The 25,261-nt window shown below is 41.4% G+C and overlaps 1 protein-coding gene across 3 annotated transcripts; it reads left to right on the plus strand.

Annotated features, from left to right (window-relative positions):
* The first annotated feature begins 6,360 nt into the window (after nt 1-6,360).
* On the plus strand, nt 6,361-23,811 carry LOC132458099 (NACHT, LRR and PYD domains-containing protein 12-like). 3 transcript variants are annotated; one of them, XM_060052601.1, is made up of 13 exons: nt 6,361-6,428; nt 12,133-12,229; nt 12,344-12,460; nt 12,653-12,769; nt 12,963-13,032; nt 13,209-13,434; nt 14,941-16,726; nt 17,039-17,212; nt 19,630-19,803; nt 20,887-21,060; nt 21,194-21,361; nt 21,539-21,585; nt 22,330-23,811. In XM_060052601.1, exons 2-13 carry the CDS (start codon nt 12,147-12,149, stop codon nt 22,890-22,892), a joined length of 3,699 nt encoding a protein of 1,232 aa, XP_059908584.1. In that variant the 5' UTR covers nt 6,361-6,428; nt 12,133-12,146; the 3' UTR covers nt 22,893-23,811. The 3 variants fall into 3 exon arrangements, with proteins under 3 accessions (XP_059908584.1, XP_059908586.1, XP_059908585.1); XM_060052603.1 differs by lacking the exon at nt 20,887-21,060; XM_060052602.1 differs by lacking the exon at nt 19,630-19,803.
* The last annotated feature ends 1,450 nt before the right edge of the window (nt 23,812-25,261 follow it).

Consider the following 25,261-nt stretch of genomic DNA (forward strand, 5'->3'; position numbering starts at 1 on the left):
TATTGCATTTCCCATTCAGATAATAAAGATTAATATAGGCTACGTAACAATTTCACCAAATGCTAGGAGAACGTATCGCCCCCTGTTGGTGCTATTCCCCCATTCATTTCGAATGGAGAAGAAAGCGTGTTAACCCGCCTTGCGATGTGGACCAGCGTTTCTATTTTACGCCTTGGCGTGATACCGGGTTGGAACGAGACGATGCTCACCGAGGAACGACACATTACTTATCTAAATGAATACACACAGAAACCATATTATTCTTGCCCACCAGTGGCGAAGCTAGACCTTTTTTGGGTGGGCTCAAGCCCACCCAAAACTTGCCACCTCCCACCCTATCATTTCGTCCTCAAATCTAATATTCTACCTTTTTTTCTTACACAAGCAATGAGAGAATGGATCCTGTACACCAGGGTTCCTCAATTAGTTTTTCCAGAGGGCCAAATTTAGTCAAACATGCCATGCCAAGGGCCGAAATGTCGTTTCATTTTTCTAATTTGCCATTTTTATGTGCAAATTTAGCTTTAATTATAATTACTGTTTTAGCGATAATGCAGGAGGGCTAGATCAATTAGGTTTAAATAGCATCCAGGAATGGTGCATCGATGAGAATGCAAGGAATGAGGAGGACGAGGAGACGTAGCTTGCTTCAGACTATATTATGTTCAGCCTTGTTTATTTAAATACTCGGTAATGTCTTTCAGTTTCTATAAGTAAAATAAAAGCACCTTTAGTTCTATGAAGCATAATAAATAAATAACTACAGGCTAAACAACATATACAGTTATATAGCAAGCATATGTAAATAAATCAAACAGAGCTGCAATCACAACACAGAAAAAAGTCATACACAAAACTGCTGTTTTTTATCTGTGAAAAAGGCTTGCTAGTCTTTATCAGAAAATCCACGATTTCCAGCTTTGTTATAAGATGACCAGCTGATAATAATAATAATTTTAAAACCTTGACATAATCTGTCAGATGACTATTCAATGACAGTTGACCACAATGCGATTCTATCTATGCCTTCTCTTGAATTGCTTCATGTTTTAGTCGGCTGTGGCTTGCAATGCTGCGTAGCATGATAAGCATGATAAGGTGCAAGCAGGGCCGGCGCTGGCCGTTTCGGAGCCCTAGGCGACTCGAAATCAACTTGCGCCCTGGACAGGTGACGGTTTCGGGCCGCCCTGACAATTGCTCCCGCGCCCCCTCGCTTCTCCGTTCGCGTCGTATATTTGAATTTATATATTTTTTAATTAAGGGCGCCACCAGAGGGCGCCCCCAACGCATTTGTCGCCCTAGCTTGTCACGCCTAGCTCGCCTATGCCGATCGCCGGCCCTGGGTGCAAGGAGCAGAAAAAGTTGACATGGGTGCCAAAAAGACGCTGGCTTTATTTTATCAGCTGAGGGCGTATTCATTGCCATAACAACTTGAGCTAATCAACAAGTAATGTTGTACTTGTTGATTAGCTCACGTTGTTATGGCAATGAATACTTTATACGCCCTCAGCTGATCAAATAATGGCAGCGGGTTTTTTTTGCGCGCGAGCGGCAGACGGGAGTGCTATTTATTTTAATAAGTTACTTATTTCATTTTAAATAAACATAATAGGCCTACCAAGGGTCAGAAGTTTTACAAGAATTTTGATCGTACAAAGTCAATGACAGAGGGACTTGGTGTCTTTATTCATGCTTGAAAGATGAACATATATTATTTTTTTTGCAAGGGAATAAGCTGATGAAGCTGACAAGTGACCAATGTTTACTGTTTAAAAATATTTTTCATTAAATGCATACCCCAGTGAATCATTTGCTCTTGTTTCTCAGTTTTGAGATTCACACAGACTTAGCAGTCTTGTTTAAATGTTACAAATTGAGTTAATAAACTGAACTTGGAAATTGTTTTAAGTTGTTGCAGATGTTATCTCTGCTAATTGTATTAATCTAAATCAATAAATATTAGCAGGTTCTCAATAGTAGGCTATTTCAATTCAGGGAGGGCTCCCGAAATAGTGGTTTGTTTCTCATATTATTAATCTAGTACATGTTGTACCAATGTGTTTCAGTAACTGTAAATAAAAAAAGGGGGGAAATATGGTAATTTTTGAGTGAATCTTACACAAAGGAAATTTAATATACCGCAAATTTGTTATGACAGTTCACATCCATTGATTATTCCTTCATCCAAACAGTCTCTTTTCCTTTCATCACTTTAACTGCATTATTTAGCTGACACTGCCAGCTTTGTAACTAATAAAATAAAGGTTGTGGAATAAAAAAATCTTGGACAGGACTTTATATACTTCATATACCCCTGTGGCTTCCTGGGATTGAGCCCCACCGAAAAGTCAGACCCTAGAATGGCCCCTGTTGCCCACAACTCGGAATTCCACCAAACATAATTCCCCTTTCAACATTTACATTTTTGTGCATGGCAATTCAATTTGGATGACAATATTGTGTCTTACATTTGGACTTTAATAATATTGGTCATAGTGTTTATTTATGGTCTAACCTCCGCAATGTCGTGGCTCTCTCTCTAAAACCAACTTGAGCGTCTTCAATGATTCTCTCTTACTGGCAATGTGATTCTGTTGTTTACAGAATAACATCTGTAACCCAGTGTTTGAGCTTTCATATTAACGTTTTACCTTCCAACATTATTTATATACTGGGCTTTAAGTCTGAAAATATATAATTTTTTCGAGCATCTATATGTGTGCATGTTGGAGTAAGTATAACACACACACATATACACACATAGATGCATCTCGTGTGTGTGTGTGTGTGTAATTATTTAATGAGGGCCATATTCAAATGAATGTGGTTCAACCCATTTATATTAATCCACATACATTACACTGGATAATTACTCAGAAATTTGAAGATTCTAGAGACTATTGCCCATAAAACACTATAGGCTGGCTGGAACAATGGCTCTAATAGTCGGGTGGTAATGAAGGAATTCTTCCTGTCCAACTCAATGTCAGCTCCGTTAATGAATCCACTCAATCAAATGCGCTGTTAAGAGCCCCCCCTTCCTTTGCTTCTGTCAAGGAAACCCTTTTCACAACAGCACAGGTTCCTCACAGGTGTAGTCGCATCAGAGCAGGCAGAGCAGGACGCCATGGGGCGGATCTGCTCAAAGAATTAAACGCTCATTACATTAACGAGCACCACCTGTTACTCCTTCTCTGTGATATTTATAGTAACTCTTTCTTTCTATTTTTAAAAATATATATATATTAAACAGTCGGCTGCTAATATATAATCTTTGGAGGGATACGCTTTGTACACAGCATTCAGGGGTAAGATCAATTAATTTAAATATAAAGTATAGTATTAACGGGATTCTGCTCTCAATGGGAAGCGGGAGTGTGATAATCTAGTTAGAGGGTGATAATGTAGCGAGAGAGTGATAATGTAGTGAGAAAGTGATAATGCTGAAAGTGAGAGTGATAATTAAGTGAGAGGGTGATCATGCAATGGGAGAGTGATAATGTGGTGAGAGAGTAATAATGTAGTGAGAGTGATAATGTAGTGGGAGAGTGAAAATGTAGTGAGAGAGTGATAATGTAGTGAGAGTGATAATGTACATTGGCAAAGAACGAACATGTTTGTTAATTTTGGGTCTATGGGGGTAGAATCGGTTACCTGGTGTTGCTATGGGCTATCAGCTATAATCGGGAATAGAACGGGAGTATAACGTAAGACATCGCAAGTCGTTCGGGAATTTTCCTGGGGTACATCGGCTATATTCGTTAATCTTCCGCGCTTTATCGTGTTTTATCGTCTTTATATCGGCAACCTCAACACAGGAAAGACCCCCGGGTATGTGTAAATGCTACCCCGATAAATTGACCCGATCATACATGTTTAGCCCGATGTCACCCGAATCACCCCGACTTCCACATCGGTGGTCCATCGGCCATCAGCGGCCATTAGTGGGATGGTGTAAACGGGGCAGGTAGGGCAGCCCCAAGGCCGCATAGGCCCTCTGCATGGAGCTGGGGTCTATGGTTGTAGAGGGAAAAGGAGTGGTTCAATACATTACTTTTGTATTGGAATACAAATTGAGGTCCTGGAGCGCACTGGGAGGAGGCATGACCCTGCCCTGCATGATGGTACTCGGCTGTTCTCCGCTCGATGAATGCTGCCATGCGCTGGGGGATGGAATAAAGGATGTTGAGGACTTGCTACCTGCGATATTCATGACCCTGCCCCTCATGATTGCCACCTCCTCCGCATTCTGGTGGCCCGCTGCTGCTTCAACTTGGGATCACTATTGGCCATCTTATGTAACAATGATGATGTATCCATGATGTAACAATGAACACGCAGGTCAACTGTCGTGGCAATTTCCTTTAACAGATATTGCGTCTAGGAAAGATGAGATTTCTAAAAAAAAGCACACAACACTTGTAGAACAAATACACCATAAGTTTAACACACGCGCGCACGCACGCACGCACGCACAGTGGCGCAAAAAGTGGGTATGCACTATATGCGGCGCATAGGGGTGCCGAACCAGAGGGGGCGCCAAAGCGATGGAAGTAAAATTATTTGAGTTGGCATTTTCGCGAGTTGGCGCCCCCCCGCTCCTTCGCCTCCCTCCCCCCCTCCTCCCCACACGGCGCTCCAGTGGCCGCCCCCTCGACTACGCCCTGGGGCCGGTTGTTGCACCAACTGGGCGTAAGCCTGGTCGTAACTCCAGTTGGTGCAACCGGCCCCTGGAGGTGAGCGCCAGAGTGTCTTCATTTGAACCGTATTGTCATCTGATGACACGTACCTCAATATGGAGAGGCAGAGAAGAAAGCCCTCGGGGTCACAACATAGAAAAAGAAAGATTGGGAAGGTCGTTTTTATGTCAGTGTATCAAGAGGAGGCTTGTAAATATACAGGTTAGCTAAAACTACTACTAGTAAAACAACAGGTTAGGCCTACTGTTGTCTTGCAACTGTGTACTGATCAGAATGGAGCCTACAATATAACGGATCATAACAAGAAAAATAAAGGAACTTGTTTGTGGTTATTTTGTTTTACTTCAATCTCTATGCAAGTCTTTGTTTTATGTAAATAGACCCAGTAAAAACTGAGTTATAAAGTTGATACTTTATAACTCAGTTAATAATCCAAAATTTAATAATCCCAAAAAAAAAAGAAAAGATTATTATCGTATCTGAATCGAGACTGAATCGTTCTACACAGTATTACGATGCATCGAAGAATCGATTATTTTTCCCACCTCTATTGGTTACTGTACTCCAACAGTTCTAACAGAGTCTATTGTTTTGCATGTAAGCTTTTTGGTGAAACTAGAGTGGTGGGGTATAATAACTGGCAGTGTCTTTCAAAGATACTGAAGCACCATGAAACAAGTGGTTACCACATAAATGCTTATCTGATGTGGAAAGAATTGGCATCCCGCTTATGCCTAGGTAAAACTATTGATAGCGAATTGCAGAGAGCCTGTTGACTCGAGTGATCGACTGCATACTCTTCCTTGCAGAAAGAAACCTGCCACTAAGGGGGACTGTGAAGATGTGAATGGCATCTTCACTGTGTTAACATGTTTTAAAAGATTCACGTGTTCCTGTCTGGCTGTTAGCCCTGTAATAGTCTGCAGCTGTGGCTCATAGATTAATTGAGCCACACCCTTTCTGGTGCTCCTTAAGAGGGCCAGAGTTTAGAGGCGGCTTGAGTTGTGCAAGTGACTCGACTGTTTTTAAGTAAAAATATGTTCTTACCAACAACATTGTGCGTCGGGGAAACTCTTTTTCACAGGGACAAAATGCACAGATAGGAAATCCTAGAAATGGAAATTTTCTGGGTATCCTTGATCTCTTATAGCACGGTATGATGTTAGACTGGCAGAGCATCTTAGAAAGGCTGCCTCTAAAAAAAACACCGGATATCTGTCCTGGTGCACTCAAAATGATTTTTTTGATTCAATATCAGAGTGGGTTTTAGGTCAAATTTGTGCCCAGATCAAAGAGGGGGGGGGGGCGCCTGCTATGTGTCTGCATACCCCCCAGAAAGTAGGCAGTTGCGCCCCTGCACGCACACGCACACGTTTAATAGTAGATGCCGTTTGTGTGTTATTCTAAGCCAAACTGTTGAGGATCTACTTCCTGGTAATATAAATGTCAAACGTGAAAATGATGTGCAATCAGGGGCTGAGCTGTAAACATTAACAATCCAGAACATTAATAATTAATATAGTTGCATGTAATGATTACCGGGTCCTATAATATGTAACTGACACTGTGTGACGTCATTGAATGATACCGAAAGGAAACTGCTACTACGTTCTACATTCTACTTGCTGTAGTTTGGTCTGGCTTTGCGAGACTAACCTTCTAGTGCTTCCGTGAGTTTCTTTAGGTCTTTGTCGACGTCTCCTTCCAGCAGAACTTCAGTCTTCCGCGGTGAGCATCTTTCTCCAAATCTACATTTAACCATTTCCCGGATTTAATGGTTTTAGGAACATTTCAACCGACTTTCTTCCCTTGCATTTATAGGCCTACTCTTATAACTTTGTACTGTATGGGGCTGATTCTGAACACAGTTAATCCCGGAATGGATAAGGTTGGCCTACAGTTTATAGGCTATTGTCTTTAGGGGACTGGTATGACAATGATCTAATCCTGAGAAACAGGTCCGTGTAACGCGCAGGGCTCTCAAGACACACGCAATTCGACCCATGCACACGCTCACACGCCGCACTTCGTATTTTTCACGCAGAGAAATTACCAGGATAGCGCCCACCAATTTGCGCCGCAATTTAACAGTGGAACAGGTAGGAAATGGGTTTGCCCAGACATGCCCTCTTTTTGAGGCACTTTTTCAAAATCGTCCGGGATTTAGCCTCATACATGTTCACATTGAATTTGCGTTGTGTTCCTCTGGGTTGGTCACAAACTAGTTAGGCTACGCTTTATTTGGTAAAGTTTCGGTATAATAATAATAATAGGCCTACATTTAATTTAGAGACACCCAAGGTCACCTTACAGAGCATATAGTCACCATAAATCGTTTAAAAAACAAGAAATTGTGGGGAAAAATAAAATAAATAAATATAATAAATAAAACAAAAACAAGACAAAACAAAACAAACAAACAATCAAAACAGTGATCAGTTAGACGTTGTGTGGGAGTTTGAACTGGTGAGTTTTGAGTTGTGACTTGAAGGTTGTAATGGTGTCTGACTGTTTTATGTGTGGGGGGAGGGTATGGTAACTATGAAGCAAAAGGACGGGAATATGTACACGCGTGGAGAGACGCTTAGCAGAGCACCCGAGGTTGCCCTGCCTCTAGAGTTTCTGCTCCGTTCTTGCTTGCAAAAAACGTATAAATGTGAAATGACTTAATATAATACCACTTAGTCGCTCTGTTTACATACGGAGTAGGGGCGGTCTCTATGACGTAGTAGGCCTACGTGCTCTGGCTATGATGTTGGGTGCCCGCCTCCCGTTTACCTCATTTGTGATGGTCCTGCCATCATGTGGCTATGTGCATTTATTACAGTTTATTTTTGGTGCTGCTCCCTTGTGGCTATGTGTGGATATTGCAGCTTATGTGCTTATTTGCGTCACAAACATTGCGTTCAATATTCAAGTGATTAATTTGTCTTGCTCCAAATCACAAGTTAAATACTGGACTGCAAGCGGTCCAAGAGGTTCACACAGCCCAGCCCTGCCTGTCTCAACACACATACACACTTAGTAGCATATATTGAGATATTATTTTCCATGACTCTGAGTAAGTCCTGTTACAACCTGGCTCAACGGTTGTAAAATTGAAGGAGAGGCCAAACATAGTCTTGTATGAACATAACGAATTTATTAAAGAATACCGTGAACAACCAAACATAAAGGAAAGTTAAACAAAGGATCAGGCTGCAGGCCAGGGAGGAGAGGGAGTCACTTGATCAGGGCTGCTTTATAGGCTCCTGAGCCAAGCCTGCTCAGGTGAGCTGCATCTCGTTAGGTGATGTGGCTCCACCAACCAACTCCCTGCAAGACAGAACACACCACAACAAACACAACAACACAAAGGCAACCCTGTGGCCGTCACAGTCCCTAGATCGTATACAAATGGGGGTGAAACAGCATTTTTTAAAACAAAGTTCTAAATTGCTTGAGAATTGTATGAATTTGTAATGTTCAAATACTTTAGTTTTTGAAACTACTAGAGGTTAGCGTATTTTTCTCATTTCTCATTATGTAATTTATTAAGCTTTTCTCACAACTCCAGACTGAATATGTCCTGCGGTGTGACATTACCATAGAATTAAAATATTTAAACATTATTGATTTCAAATACAAATCAGGTATGTTTTAAGTTTAAGAAGTATTCTTAAAGAATGATCATTAAAATTCTGCAAATGTACTTTTCACTGGTGTTTTTGGATTATATTCTTTATTTGTGCCATCTTTTATCAAATTGTACCAATTAGGTCACTTCGAGAGTAATAAATGCTATCCTTTGTCAGGCCACTGGAAAGCATTCTTCTCTCCATGTTGAACCATACAGTTTACCTGTATTTTCTTTCTCTGAATATTCAACACTTGGCCCACATATCGCTTCTCATCATATTTCACAATGATGAACTTTCTCACTTCCAACACGTCTTCGTCACTTTCACCGTCTTCATCCAAGAAGGACGGCATAGGGGTCATCTCTTGAGCTGGACTGTCAGCGGTCATTGTGAATTTTGTGGCCTTGAATGAGCCACACACTTTTGGAAAGCTGCAGAAACAACTTACAGCCCTATGAAACATCTCCCCTGGTGTTGTACAGTAAATCTAGTAGGAAACCTAGTATGCCTTTCACAGCTTCAATATCCTTTTCCTCTATGCCTTTATTCTCCTCTTTGCTGGACAAGAAGTCAAAGAGGGTCTCTGCAGTTTGCAGATCAGCTCACCTTTGGACAGCCTCATCTGCCATCCGCTTCACACAAGCTCGAACCCCATCAGGAGCTCGTTTTCCATGGCCCTGTTCACTGTAATTCAATATGAGACACTGGAATTACAGTGAACGGTAGTCATTAGGAAACCATCACTGATAAGGTGGAGTGACTCAAACTGTGTGCTATGCTGCATTTGGAGGTCTTCAATGAATGGCTGTTAGTGAGGGCTCACTTACAGCCAGTCATTGAAGACCTCCTAATGCACGCTCATCGTGCCTCAGTGATTTTGAGACGGTTGCAAAACTTTGAATGGCTGTTTTGGTGAAGTAGTGTTGCAACCACTGTATGTATGGTTACTTGGTTTATATTTCCACCAAAGTGGAGAGATTGAAATTTCTGTTCAGTTTGCATCCATAATTTTCAGAGAAATCTTTGTGCAACACCAAATAATTTTCTTTCAAATTCTCCCCTAACTCCCTCATTTGTCTGATGGGTGCATCCAATTGAATTTATGGGATACAATTGACTCCAGATGATGCTGGAAGGTCTCTGCCAACTCTCCCAGCGTTCCCTCAACCCCTTTCTTAGTCCAGTTTGATAGCACCTTTTCCCCTACAGTCACCTTCACCCGCTTCCACCTAGCACAGGTATTTCTATCCGTTGGCCTGGCCTCTGTTATGAGCTTGGGCCTGTAGCGAGCAAACTGCCGGTAAGACATTTGCTGTGTGAAGCTAGAAGCTTGGTTGTATTCAGAGTGTAGCTCACTCAAGGTTTTGGATAAAACCTGCCACTGCATTTTGTTAGTTTTCCGGCCTACAGTATCCCTTTTCCCTGCCACGAGCCTGCTGTTTTCATCCCTGGAAAGAAAGTTGGTGATTTGCTGTTTTTTTGTGTCACAGCTCTTTTCGGCGAAGATCGGTTGGTAGGTTGATGTGCTTTCTTAGCTTTATTCCATCGATACTATTGAACCCTCATCTTACTATTGGCTCTTTTCAGGCTATCAAGGGTTGCTTTTAGCTCCTTGTTTTCTCTTTCAAGCCCCTTAATTTTTGCTGTCAACTTGGATTGAAAAACCTTTTTGGGGGGACTTGAAATTGGGGAAAGACAACCATGAGCAGGAGAACGATTAACTGGACTGAAGGACTCCTCAAGTTCTTCGGGTGATGGGGGAGTAATGTCCAAAATGGCTGCCACATCCTTCTTCGTGTTTTTTGTCTTTGTATCCTTCCATTCCTCCCAAAGCTTTTCTCTCTTATGTTTTGGGAGGCTGGTTATGTTTCGTGGTTGGATTTCGATCTTAACCCTAACAAAGTTGTACGAGAGAAAAAGCTGTCTAGCAGGCTGTGAAGGAGCCAACACATTGTTCTGCTCCCCCTGCCTCCTCTTCCACACCGACGGCCTCACGGCAGAGAGCACTGCACGGGTATCCACTGGTGGGACAAATTGAGATGGGATTTGCGGCTATTGGGAGGGTGAACATTGCCACTCAACTCCAACAACTCCAAGATAGTTTGACTGCACTACCTTTGAAATGATGTAAAGTTTATGAAAGATCTTGATCCTACATTCTGAACAAATACCAATTTTGCATATTTTTTGCTGATTTGGTATTTCATTAGTGTGTGAAAAGACATTGTTTGTGCAATGTTGAGGAATGTAAAATGATTGTATTTCGTACCACTTTGATAACTTATTTTACTTTTGTAAGCCAATACTTTCAGTGTCTGTCAATAAATACATGACTTAATATGCTGCCCCTGTCTTTATGTTTTCTCCTGTTTAGCTATTTTACATCATACAACATTAGATTAATGTAAATAATTAACTGTGGAGCTAGACCATATTTGTTTATGGAGTTGCAATCTATAGGACACAAGAAGGATCTCTGTATGAGTTAATCATCTAAGAACAAATTGATACTGTCTTGCTTAATGCACCTATTGAAACGGTCACCTTGATCATTATCAGAAAAATAGCCCCATCTGAGATTTCTTTCAGAAGCCGACACTGGTGTGTACTGAATGCATGTTGATGATGATACACTTCTTATAGGGGGTAACTACATTGGCACGACACCGGTTTCCTCCATCTTCTTCGCCACCTTTTTGAATAAATCGCTGTTTCTCGTTTTTTTCCGACGGCGACAACAACTATCGTCTCCTTCTACTTCCGGCTCATGGCCCCTGGAAAAAATCTCGAGCATGGGCAGAATGCAAAATCTGATTCCAATCCGATTGAACGTATACATGCATGATTAATTCGATTATCAATCAAATAATCTAGGGGTCTTAATTCGACTATGAGAAACTCATCATAGTCAGACAGACATTATTGGTACAAGATCCCAAAATCCGCCTGTGAATAACACCATGTATACGCCTGAATTTTTAATCTATCGGGCAGCCATGCCGAGTGTTTATGACCGGAAGACGCCTCTGGCCATTTAGGGAAATAGTCTTTTGTCTGTGGGAATGGACCCAGGATGTCCACCCCAACCTGCTCCTTGGGTCCCCCACCTGGTATTTGCTGCAAGGGGGCATGGTAACGTCCAATCTGCCCCTTCTTGGTGGAGCAGGAATCACAGCAGTGGACAAAAAGTTCTTTCACCTTCCTGCAACCAGCCAAGTAAAAGTGTGGGTGGCAACTTCTGGTCCCACCATAATGATAGATAATAGAATGGCTTGGAAGACCTGGTGGAGATTCCCCCTGGGCCTGCCGAAGTCTGTGGCATGGACTAGAAGGTCGTCGAGGTAAACCATTCACTGGTTTCTGGGAACTTGAGCCAGCCATTAGTCTCTTGACCGTGGCGGGGGGGATTGCAGAGACCAAAGGGCATCACACGGAACTGCCAGAGGCCTTGGCTGATGGTGAAAGATGTCTTTGGTCTTGCTTCTGGTGCCAGCTCCAACTGCCAGAAGCCGCTTCTCAGGTCTAGTGAGCTGAATCACTTTACCATGCGATTTGGTCCAGGGCGTCATCAATGTGGGGCAAGGGTTAGGAGTCCTTGCAGCTCACATTGTTCAGAAGACGATAGTCCACACAGAACCTCCAGGTGTTGACCTTCTTTTTGAACAGGATGACAGGGGCAGCCCAGGGGCTGTTGGATGGCTCTATCACCCCCCAAATCTATGATGGTTTAGGGTGATGATGATCTACTCTTTCAATAAAAGGCTAAGTTCAAAAGGCAAATTAATCGATCAGTGAGTTGTGTTTGTGTCCAGGTCTCCAGTCTACTATGGATGAGGAGGAAGAGGAGGGGGTTCCTACCTCTAAAACCACCATGTCTGGGGAACATGGCCGTCAGAGCAAAGCTAAGAGGTAAGAAGAAGATCTCTCACTGTCTGTGACTGTTTTCCATCTCAGAGCTGATCAGTGATATATCATGACTCCATCATTAGTCTGGGTAAAAGCTGTGTGTGTGTTGTGTTGAAGCCCAGAGCAGCAGGAGAGAGCCGACTCCCCTGGACCCAGCTGTGTCTCCTTGAAGAGTGACAGGTCTATGGATATTCCTTTTCACTTTAAAGATGGAAACACGTCTATCAAAAAAAGGTACGACTTTATCAGAGATCATAAGAGATAATTAGCATTTATACACTTTAATAGTCTGTGAAGTACTGGCACTAAGCCACTTTATAATTTAAACTTAACATTTTATCATTTATATTTTTTATACCATCTGTTTTGTTTGGCCTGTTTGTCTTTACTTAAGCATTTAAAAGCTGTGTGTGTGTTGTGTTGAAGCCCAGAGCAGCAGGAAAGAGCAGACTCCCCTGGACCCAGCTGTGTCTCCATGAAGAGTGACAGGTCTATGGATATTCCTTTTCACTTTAAAGATGGAAACAAGTCTAACAAAAAAAGGTAAGGCTTCATCAGAGATTATACAAATACAGCGTCTATCAAACATCCATATATCCTGGTTCTTGTTTTTCTAGAAGAGTCCAGCAGAAGAGAGCGCAGTGTTTTTATCAGACTCTACTGGTACTGATGTTTACAAGTCAGGAAATAAACGTGTTGTTGTGTATTTGTGTGTCTATGTGTCTGTTCTCCACAGACTACACCAGGAGAGGTCAAAGGTTACCAGTGCTCAGTCTGTACAGCAGCATCAAACAGAGCTGATCAAGGTGTGTAAATGTCCAACAAGACATATAACTTCAGCTATTCATCAACATTAGAAAGTATCTCTTGTAGTGCTTATAGCCTCCAGCTTCCCTCTTTAGACCACAGGACGTGAATCCAGGACAGATTAGTCCTCTGTTAGTTCAGAATAAAGATCTCATTGATGTTTGTTCTGTTCTAGAGGGCTGAGGAGAACGCACACGCGTTCCTGGACAAGGAGCTGAAGAAGCTCTGGAGGGTTTACTTCCAACATTCCCCACAATGCTCAGAGAGTCAGTGGGAGGAGGAGGAGGTGGATGGTAAGAACAAGGAGCAGAGGAGGCGCGCCATAGAGGGAGTGGTAGACATCACAAAGCTCTGCCTGATGGAGATGGATCAGAAGGAATTGGCCGACCGACTGTGGGGTGGTAAGAGACTCTTAGTTTGAAAACTGAGAATACCTTTATTTTAAATAGACGTAGAATTTCTAATGTTTTGATCAATATATACATACTTATTATGGGTCAAACAGGTTGAACTTCAGTTAAATCTATGGAATAGAGTGCGTTGTGCAATGCTTGTTCGGCCATGGGATGTGACACTCAACATTCAATGAGTACTGGCGTACCATACAGACTTGTCCTGAATTTCATTTCCTGGTTTTAAGCAAAATCTTGGTAAAGCAGCAACTAGAGAGGGTGAAGGTTGATGCCTGCAAACCATCCTGATCATGTGACCTCACATTCTGTTTGTCTACACGGATCAGTCTCAACCTATGGCTGCCCACGGGAGTACTTGCCTTGACAGACAAACTACTTCAGCCAATCAGAGTAACAATCCAGTTGGAACAACGGCGGAAACATCTTTTCCACCGAGAAACTCCACTAGTGCATACTCTAGTCCTTGTTTAATAGTTGTTATTGAGTCTAATTCTATAATAATATCTACACTTGTGGCTGTGGTTACTCTGCTATTGTTAACATTAACACTTACTGCTTCGGGAGACACCATTAATGTTTGCCAGTGGTGGCTTGTATTTCAAAAACTACAATGCAGTCCCTGATTGGCCCGTAGACGTCATCAACCACGATGCAGTCCCTGATCTGCCCGTTTACCTCATCAACTGTGACACAGTCCCTGATTGGCGCAGTCCCAGTCACAGTCAGACCGCTGTGTGGATCTGAAAGTAACTGGTGTCCATGCATCATCCCATTTGATATACTAGTTATACTTTTCGAAATATTTAAATCCTATTAGAAATGAATAGTTAACACAGAATTCTGCAGCAGTGGCCTCGGCCGGCTCAGATTCAGTTAGGGAAAGATACGGCAATGTGACTTTAGTTTTCTTTCTCCAAACATTTGAATATCCGTTCGGAAAACCATTATCCAAAGCATGAAATTATGTATTGGAGCCAGCCCTGGTAGATATCAACTGGCCAAATGCTTTGGAAGGGAGGGCAGTGTATTCCCTGAGTACAGAGAAATCTTTGAGTTGACGCCGACTTTAACAGTGATGCCCCATTAGCTTCATATTGCGAGGGGAAAGCCTCACTCTTCCCCAAATGTACCCATGATTTTCGTTTGAATAATTGAAATAGTTATTTAATAGTTTGTAACTACTATAATAATAGTTAGAATGTTCACGTAAACTGCTAAAAGGACGTGTTGCTCCCATCAACGCTACGCTATGCAGGACGACGCTACGCTAAATGCTCAGTGTAGCTCCCTGTCAGTGGAAGACATGCAACACTATCTTGTCTTATCAGCATAGGAGGTATATTTCCAGTGCTACACAACAACCATAGCACTGCTTAGCAAGTTATAAAAGTAGAATTCTAGAAATAGAATTTATATTACTGCTGTCATGACACTAATTCTATTGCTGTGGAAATATCATGTATAATAACATGTCTTCTGGATTCTCTAATTTAGGATCTGCTGCTGTCAAGTACCAACAGAAATTAAAGTCTAATTTGAAGAAGAAGTTCAGACGTGTGTTTGAGGGAATTGCTAAAGCAGGACAGTCAACAGGTGTGAATGACTTCTACACAGAGCCCTTCATCACAGAGAGAGGCGTTGGAGAGGTTGACAAGGAAAATGAGGTCAGACTGACTGAAACAGCTTCCAGGAAACCAGCCAAGGAGGAAAAAGCAATCAAATGTCAAGACATCTTTAAACACTTACCTGACCAAGATTCACCAATCAGAACAATAATGACAACTGGAATGACAGGCATGGGGAAAACCGTCTTAACACACAAGTTCACTCTGGACTGGGCTGAAGGCACAGTCAACGATGACATTGACTTCACATTTCTCCTCACTTTCAGAGAGCTGAATTTGCTGAAAGGGAAAGAGTTTAGCTTGGTGGAACTTCTTCATCACTTTTTTAATGAGACCAAAGAAGCAGGAATCTACAGTTACGACCATTACCAAGTTCTCTTTATCTTGGATGGTCTGGATGAGTGTAAACTTCCTCTGGACTTCCAGAAAAACCCGATCTCGGCTGATGTCACAGAGCCGACCTCGATGGACGTGTTGCTGACAAACCTCATCAGCGGTAACCTGCTTCCCTCTGCCCGCATTTGGATAACCACAAGCCCTGCAGCAGCAAATCAGATCCCTGCTGAGTATGTTGACATGGTGACAGAGGTGAGAGGGTTCCCCGACCCACAGAAGGAGGAGTACTTCAGGAAGAGATTCAGAGAGGAGAAAGTGGCCAGCACAATCTTTTCGATGGTCAAGCAATCTCGAAACCTCCACATTATGTGTCACATCCCAGTCTTCTGTTGGATCACTGGTACGGTTCTGGAGGACTTCTTGAAAAAGTCCAAGAGAGGAGAAGAGATGCCCAATACCGTGACGCAGATGTACATCCACTTCCTGAGGGTTCAGTTGATGCAGGGGGACAGGAAGTACCATGGGAGAGCTGAAACAGATCCACACTGGAATTCAGAGAGCAGGAAGATCATTCTTTCCCTGGGAAAACTGGCTTTTAAACAGCTGGAGAAAGGCCACCTGATCTTTAACGAGGAAGACCTGGCAGAGTGTGACATCAATATTAGTGCAGCCTCATTGTACTCAGGAGTGGTCACCCAGAACTTCAAAGAGGAGTTTGGGCTGTACCAGGACACGGTGTACAGCTTTGTCCATCTGAGCTTCCAGGATTTTCTGGCTGCTCTTCATGTCTTTCTGTCTTTCATCAACAATGATGTCAATCTTCTTTCAGAAGAACAGCCAACCTCCAGGGAAACTGAACTCACCTTCCTCTACCAGAAAGCTGTGGACAAGGCCTTACAAAGTGAGAACGGACACCTGGATGCGTTCCTCTTTTTCCTTCTGGGCCTCTCTCTGGAAACCAATCTGATTCTCCTACAAGGTTTGCTTGGACGGAGAGGAAGTAGATCACTGACCAATAAGGAAACAGTCAGTTACATCAAGGAGAAATTAAGTCAAGATCTTTCTCCAGTGAAAAGCATCAATCTGCTCCACTGTCTGAATCAGCTGGATGAACGTTCTCCTGTGAGGGAGATCCAAGCGTACCTGACATCAGGAAGTCGCTCCAAAAAATCTCTCTCTTCCACTCAGTGGTCAGTGCTGGCCTTCATCTTGCTGTCATCAGAAGAGGGGCTGGAAGTGTTTGACCTGAAGAAATACTCTGCTTCAGAGGAGGGTCTTCTGAGATTGATATCAGTTGTCGAAGCCTCCATAACAGCTCTGTAGGTGTACAAATATTTGGTTTTACAATACACAACACAATAAACATAATACTAGAATATGAAAGTTATAATTACATACAAAACATCTCTGTATGGTCACCAATAATATGTTTTGCAATAAACAAAACAATAAACATAATACTAGAATTGAAGTTATATTATATAAATCCTTGAGTTTTAATGCTACAAAAAGCTATTAAATATTCAACATTTTATACCCAATGCATAATTAACATTTAAAGACCTTCGAAAACAATTCTTATAAAACATTTCAAACAAGTTGCTAACATGTTCTGTTTATTTATTCTGAAGGCTGAATGGCTGTCACCTATCAGAGGGATGCTGTGAAGCTCTGGCCTCAGTTCTCAGCTCCAACACCACTAGTCTGAGAGAGTTGGACCTGAGCTTCAATGATCTGCAGGATTCAGGAGTGGAGCTGCTCTTTGCTGGACTGGAGAGTCCACACTGTACACTGGAAACTCTCAGGTCAGTTTTACTCAATGGTCAAACAGTTACACCACAACAGGGGCGGAGTGGGGCACTAATAGCCACCGGGAGAATCCTCCCCGGTCCGGCCCCACCCCCCTGCAACACAGTTTATTTATATATTTTTTCAGTAATAAAAAAAAAAAATTGGTAAAAATGAATGATATAATTATAATTAAGAAATTAAAAATGGGTAAAATAGGTCACAGTTCTGCTCTGTGCGGAAGAGAATTGGCGCACTTCCTTACAAGACCAGTAACCATAGCAACGCCGGTAAACAAAAGCACTCCGGATGGCCGTAGTGCTCTCCGCACTACAGCCATCCGGAGAGCTTTTGGCCGTGATATTATCTATAAAATTATATTATACTATTATATAATATAGAACGTTATAAGACGCTGTCACCTAGTGTGAGAGGAGAGTTGACGGAGTGACCTAGTTTCAAAGTTTATACCATTTATGCTCGGTAATACCGGTGTAACGTGTTGACACGACTAGACGACTACTACTACATTTTCCAAATCTGTTAACGTATTCTCCATCCATTAAAAGAGAAAGATCAGTTAAGTCATTAATTTGTCTGAAATATACCAGCCAGCACATACACATTTGACTAGCAGCTTGTGCTAGCTCCCGCCTAGCAATAACATCAATGGTGGAGCTCTGGCTTATTCACCTGCACAACTCTTTAATGCCTGGTTTCAGCACTTAGATGCATCCCCCTCCAGCATCCGCTTCTTCTTTATTCTGGCCTTTTCAGCCCCTCCTTTCTCTTTTCTCTTCTTGCCTTCCATGAGTGCCACAATAAGCAAAAGCAAGCAACCACGAACTTGCTCGCCTTCTCTGTCTGACGCGTCTTTAGGGCTATCCCCCTACATTTCCGAAAATGGACTTGACCTGCAAGCTGTTTATTGGATAAACGCATTTCCCAATCCCAGGAGTCTTTGCTCCATTACGTCAATTCAAGAACAAACATATTAAAGTAAACTGTAGTTCGTATTATTTATTCATGGCCATGAAAGTTCTGTAACGCCTGAATAATGAAGAATTAAATGAAGTAAAAAAAATATATATAAAAAAAAAACCATGAATGAGACATAAAGAGTAAGGAAGTGATATAAATATTGGTTGGATGTTCTTGAGACATATATTGTTTATTTCGGGGATTTTCACGGCGTCTTGGCGGGGAATAAATTATGCTCAGGGCCGGCTTGCAGACGCCTCACGGCCACTCACAACTGTGGGCCGGTCCAACTGACTTCGCAGGCCGCTACACAATTGTGGGCCGGTCCACCTGAACTCGCTGGCTGGCCGGCCGGCCGACCGGGAAATCTCCCGATCGTCCCGACGGCCACTCCGCCTCTGCACCACAAGGTTCAATATCAGAGGACAGTTTTGTAACTCTTCTAATAACTCAGAACCTGGTATGATCACATTCATGACCTTCGTATCATTGGAAATGTCAAATGGTTGTTTAGGTGGATATTATTACAATAATTCCATATGCCTGCAGCTTTTCAATTATAAATATAAACATGAACACAAAATATAATAATAGTGCCCCCGTAGACTAGACGGTGATAGTAGAGAGCAGATGGAAATACAGGGGGGCTTAAGAGAGTCTGAGAGCCCTAGTTGGACACCTTAGTCCCCCTGAAAGCCTCTACAGCAACATTTTGGAAGGTCTATTGAAAATCTTTTAAAGGTGATTTGAAACGTTCAGTTGTCACATAAAATGTAGTTCTAATTTTGACTATGTTCAGTATTCATTTATCAATGGATTTATTCCCAAATATGAATAGGCCACAGAAAATATTCTTACATTGTGTTACCAGTGTGAAGTGACGTACTAAAAAAGCGCCAATTATTATGAAATAATAAATAAGGAAATTAATTTATTATAATTTTTTATGAATAGTTAAATAAAGCTGTATTCAAATAGATAGCTATAAGTAATTCATTGTTCAAATACATTTTCAGATACATTCATAAATATATGTTCATTATTAATAAAAGATAACCAACTGTTTTCAAACATTTTAACCTTGTATGTTTGGTTATATGGACATTGTTAGGGTTTAAAGGAGACATATTATGGCGTTTTCACATCAAGTAAACATAGTATTTGAGTTGAAACAGTAAATTTCCCATTAATTTTCTCCATTTTACTTATAATATCTACTGCAATACTATCCACAATATATATAATCCTAAAATAAAAGTTCATATTAATCTACAATCGGTTTTCAAACGCTACTAAACATCTGTTCAATATTCTACATTTTACACCCCATGAATTAACAATTAAGGAATGTAATGTTATGACTAGTGTATTGACTCGTATATATTAGTTAAATTAATAAAACATAGGTTTGTTTTTTTAATCACAGTTCCTAACATTTTTGTTTTGTGTGCAGGCTCAATGGCTGTAATCTGTCAGAGGGATGCTGTGAATCTCTGGCCTCAGTTCTCAGCTCCAACACCACTAGTCTGAGAGAGTTGGACCTGAGCTTCAATGATCTGCAGGATTCAGGAGTGAGGCTGCTCTCTGCTGGACTGGGGAGTCCAAACTGTACACTGGAAACTCTCAGGTCAGTTTTACTCAATGGTCAAACAGTTACACCACAAGGTTCAATATCAGAGGACAGTTTTGTAACTCTTCCAATAACTCAGTACCTGGTATGATCACATTCATGACCTTCGTATCATTGGAAATGTCAAATGGTTGTTTAGGTGAATATTATTACAATACATCCATATGCCTGCAGCTTTTCAATTATACATATCAACATGAACACAAAATATAATAATAGTGCCCCCGTAGACTAGACGGTGATAGTAGAGAGCAGATGGAAATACAGGGGGGCTTAAGAGAGTCTGAGAGCCCTAGTTGGACACCTTAGTCCCCCTGAAAGCCTCTACAGCAACATTTTGGAAGGTCTATGGAAAATCTTTTAAAGGTGATTTGAAACGTTCAGTTGTCACATAAAATGTAGTTCTAATTTTGACTATGTTCAGTATTCATTTATCAATGGATTTATTCCCAAATATGAATAGGCCACAGAAAATATTCTTACATTGTGTTACCAGTGTGAAGTGACGTACTAAAAAAGTGCTATTTATTATGAAATAATAAATAAGGAAATTTATTTATTGTAATTTTTTATTAATAGTTAAATAAAGCTGTATTCAAATAGTTAGCTTTAAGTAATTCATTGTTCAAATACATTTTCAGATACATCCATAAATATATGTTCATTATTAATAAAAGATAACCAACTGTTTTCAAACATTTTAACCTTGTATGTTTGGTTATATGGACATTGTTAGGGTTTAAAGGAGACATATTATGGCGTTTTCACATCAAGTAAACATAGTATTTGAGTTGAAACATAGTAAATTTCCCATTAATTTTCTCCATTTTACTTATAATATCTACTGCAATACTATCCACAATATATATAATCCTAAAATAAAAGTTCATATTAATCTACAATCGGTTTTCAAACGCTACTAAACAACTGTTCAATATTCTACATTTTACACCCCATGAATTAACATTTAAGGAATGTAATGTTATGACTAGTGTATTGACTCGTATATATTAGTTAAATTAATAAAACATAGGTACGTTTTTTTAATCACAGTTCCTAACATTTTTGTTTTGTGTGCAGGCTCAATGGCTGTAATCTGTCAGGGAGATGCTGTGAAGCTCTGGCCTCAGTTCTCAGCTCCAACTCCTCTAGACTGAGAGAGCTTGACCTGAGTACCAATGATCTGCAGGATTCAGGAGTGAAGATGCTCTTTGTTGGACTGGGGAGTCCACACTGTACACTCGAAACACTCAGGTCAGTTTTACTCATTGTGCAGTTACACCACAAGGTTCAATATCAGAAAACAAATTTAACAAATTCACATCCAAAAAATAATTGTGTGTGCGTGCGTGCATGCGTGCGTGCGTGCGTGTGTTTGTGTGTGCAGGTTGTCTGGCTGCTTGATCAAACAGGAAGGCTGTGTTTCTCTGGCCTCAGCTCTGAGATCCTCCCATCTGAGAGAGCTGGACCTGAGCTACAATCACCCAGAAGATTCAGGAGTTAAGCTGCTCTCTGCTTGCCTGGAGGATCAACGCTGGAGACTGGACACTCTCAGGTATGGAGAGGACATTTCACCACTCAGGGACAATGTCTCCTACAAGGATTCGAGCCGCTGCTAGATTAAATGGTTTGAAAAGGGAAGCTGTACCTCATGTTGTGTAGAAAGTGATGAGACAGCAGATGATGAAGGTGAATGTTTCAACATGCTGCTCTCACTTTGTTTCCCCCCCAGTGTGGAGCACGGTGGAGTTAGGAGGCTGAAACCAGCTCTAAAAAAGTGTGAGTGTCTTTTTAGTTTGATTCATCACAATACACACTAACTACTGAGATAGAAAGTCCAGCAACACAGCAGGAGGTGACGACCATTCATTCAAATGTGGAGTTATGTATACGTATTTATAGCTATGTTTCGGTTTCGATGTACTGTATGTCTAGTATATTTATGTAGGTATGTATTTTTCTGTATATGTATATATGTATATGTATAGCTAGATAAGGTGAGGCTGATTAAACCATCATCCACCCCCACTCTCACATTATAGTAGGCATGTGTATGTGTGTGTACACATGTGTACATGTCTATTAACCAGTACTTTGGTACAAACAGTTAATTTCCAGCCTGTATGTGTAAATGTCGATTTACCAGTACTTTACAAACAGTTAATTTCCAGCCTGTATGTGACTATTGCTTAGATATTCCACATGAGCAATCAGTTTATCATGCTGAACATGTCATTTGTGTATGTAGTGTAAATATTGCGGGACCAGATGCAGTTTATACATTTTTACAGGCTTGGGATTTGCAGTTAACTTTAACTTCAATAATCTAAAAGTCAAGTCACACTAGTCCAATACTGTACCTAGCATACAGTATTATTTTTCTTTCTATGTTAATGTTTGTAGAGTACATGGAACGGGAAAAAGGACAGGAATAAGAAGTTTGCAATACAACAGTATTAGTGCTGAGGGTTAGGATGAAGATGAAGAAGGTTCAGTGATTATCATGTCTTGTTCTCCTGTCAGATGCCTGTGAACTCACACTGGACCAAAACACAGCCAACATAAGACTCTCTCTGTCTGAGGGCAACAGAAAGGTGACACGGGTGGGAGAGGACCAGTCATATCCCGATCATCCAGGGAGATTTGACTCCTGTCACCAGGTGTTGTGTAGAGAGGGTCTGACTGGCCGCTGTTACTGGGAGGTAGAGTGGGAAGGGCGTGTTACTATAGGTGTGACATACAGAGGAATCACAAGGAGAGGAGGAGGTGGCGCCAGCATGCTTGGAGGGAACAACAAGTCCTGGGGTTTTGATTTGGGTGATCGTGCTTACTATGCCCGCTACAACGGTAGTAGAAGAGTCGTACGTCTCCCCCATGCTGACTCCAACATAGTAGGAGTGTATCTGGACCGGCCTGCTGGTACTCTGTCCTTCTACAGAGTGTCCCCAGATAAAGGAGGATCCTCAGACACACTGACACACCTCCACACCTTCCAGTCCACCTTCACAGAGGAGGACCTCCTGCCTGGGTTTAGTTTATATGGGAAAGGGAGGGTTGGGGACTCTGTGTCTCTGTGTCGATTGTAGCCACATACACATGCACACATGCACACGCAGACGAATATATAGACACACATGCACGCATATAAATACACACATACGAATATATGCACACGCGTACACACCTATATATACACACAAACCCATGCATATATAAACACGTGCACACACACTACACACGCAAATATGCATCTATGAATGCACACACTACACCACACATACAGTATGAAAACACACATGCACATGCATGTGCATATATGAATATGAGGTAACACACGATGTAACACACACACAGCGAACAAATTAATACACACACACAAACACACACAAGCATACATGAATACACACACTCCACACACACTGTGTTTTGTTGATTTAGATGCATGTACTCAACTATACTCCAACGTGGATCTGGATAAGGATAATGAAAGGAAAATACTTTTAAGATCTTCCATAGGGTTAACTAAGCAGGTTTTACAAAGACTATATTTCTCATGTAAAATGTATTTAGGATATTGATTGATAGTAAATCAAAAAATGTTCATGCTACAATATTTTGTATATTTTCAGACATTAACAGTTTCATACCAAAGGGCTTTAATATCAGTTTATTTTTGCTAAGCCTGATTGAACCTGATTTTAAAGCTGATTTAAAATTATATTCATTATGCAACTGGTCTCTGTGGGAAAAGCTATTGATCATGTTGTGATTGACTTTAAACTATAGTATTGATTCTTTGTGTTCTGCTGGGAACAACGCAGCAGCAGAACATGTTCAGTTATTAAAGATATGTGCCCACCTGTTTATGATTAGTAATGCCTGCTGCTTCTATTGTTTTAGTCCTTAGTCCTGTTTGTGTTGTTTGTTGTTTTTGTTTATTGTCTACATCTAATGGACTTTTTTTTCTGTTGTACTGGTTATAAAGCAAAATGGTAATATGATGAATGATGTTTATTTATTTCCGTGTCATGCCACACAAGTGGCCCATCCCACATAGGATTACAGGACATCGATATAACTACACAAAGCGTGTAGTACATACACAATCAAAGAACACTATACAATACATTTCATCCAGCACCAAATAAACACACTAAATATAAAGAGACATATTTCTCTTAGCCCACGTCTTTTCAATAAAGTCAGCAATCAAAAAAGTAAAAATTGTAACAGCCTAGCTAACATATCTGTATCACACATATAGTGAACTTCTTTTGCATCGACTTTCTTGAACAAAACTTAATCGCACATCATGATAAAACGGACAATACAAAATAAAATGAATTTAATTTTCAATTTCATCATGCTCACAAAAATGACACAGCCTATTCTCCTCACTGGTGCCCACCCACCGACCTGATTCAATGTGTTGAGGGAGAATTCCTGACCTAATTTGAGCACATAGGGATCTCTTTCTCTTAGACAAGTTATACAAAACAGTTTTCTGTACCAAACAAAATGTACGCAGCTTAGGCATACACCTCACTTCAGAAAACCCGGTCTCTCTCTTTTTGAAGTATAGCAGTTCTTTACCTATTTTAAGATCCATTTCAACTTTGTCCGTTAAAACATCCCCACAACCCAGTCCCACATATAAATCATACACCTCACTTGCCCATCCTTCAATTTTATGCATGTCACATTCAAACACCTTTTTGGCCACGCTGTTGTCATCCATCCTCAACAGCCTGTTCCACAACCTCATAATACACACACTCCAGCCCTCCCTACAGTAGTCCCACCCCATGTCTCCGGTTGTAGCTGGTATTGATGCAAATTCTCACTAACCCACTGTAACGGGTCAATGGAGCGCTGGACACAGGTTTTGCTGTTTCCTCAAGGAAGTTATTTTATTGCTTTCCATAAACGTATAAACCAAGGGCAATAAGACAGAACGTAAATCAAATTCTGTTTGGCGCGATCTCTGGTGGCGATCCGCTCCTTTCTCCTCCCAATCCTTCCTGGATTCCCCACCTCACTACAAGACAAAAGCAGGCACGTAAATACAAACACTCCCTGATTGGCCTGAGTGCCGACACCTGCCCGCACTCAGGTCCAATCCCCCCAGCCAATCCGGTGCTCTCCCAACCTGCCCATACTCCCCCTGCAGGCCAGACGTCGCACGTCCCCCCACACCCACTCACGGGATAGTTTTTATAACCCCAGACCCCCGCCGCATAGTCCAACACAGGACACACACAAGCCCGGAAAAGTTTGGTGCATGTAGAAAAAACAATATCCTTCAGCATTTTAGTTTTGCCTATAACTCCACCAAGAGCTCTGCTGGCTGACAGTACCCTTTGTGGAATGCATATGTCGCGTAATAAACAACTCAGTAGATCAACTGAAGATTCTCATGTGTTCAGCAGAGGATCAGTTTCACTTCAAGGTTTGG

This window comes from Gadus macrocephalus, chromosome 5 (genome assembly GCF_031168955.1).
Source record: "Gadus macrocephalus chromosome 5, ASM3116895v1".
NCBI lineage: Eukaryota > Metazoa > Chordata > Actinopteri > Gadiformes > Gadidae > Gadus > Gadus macrocephalus.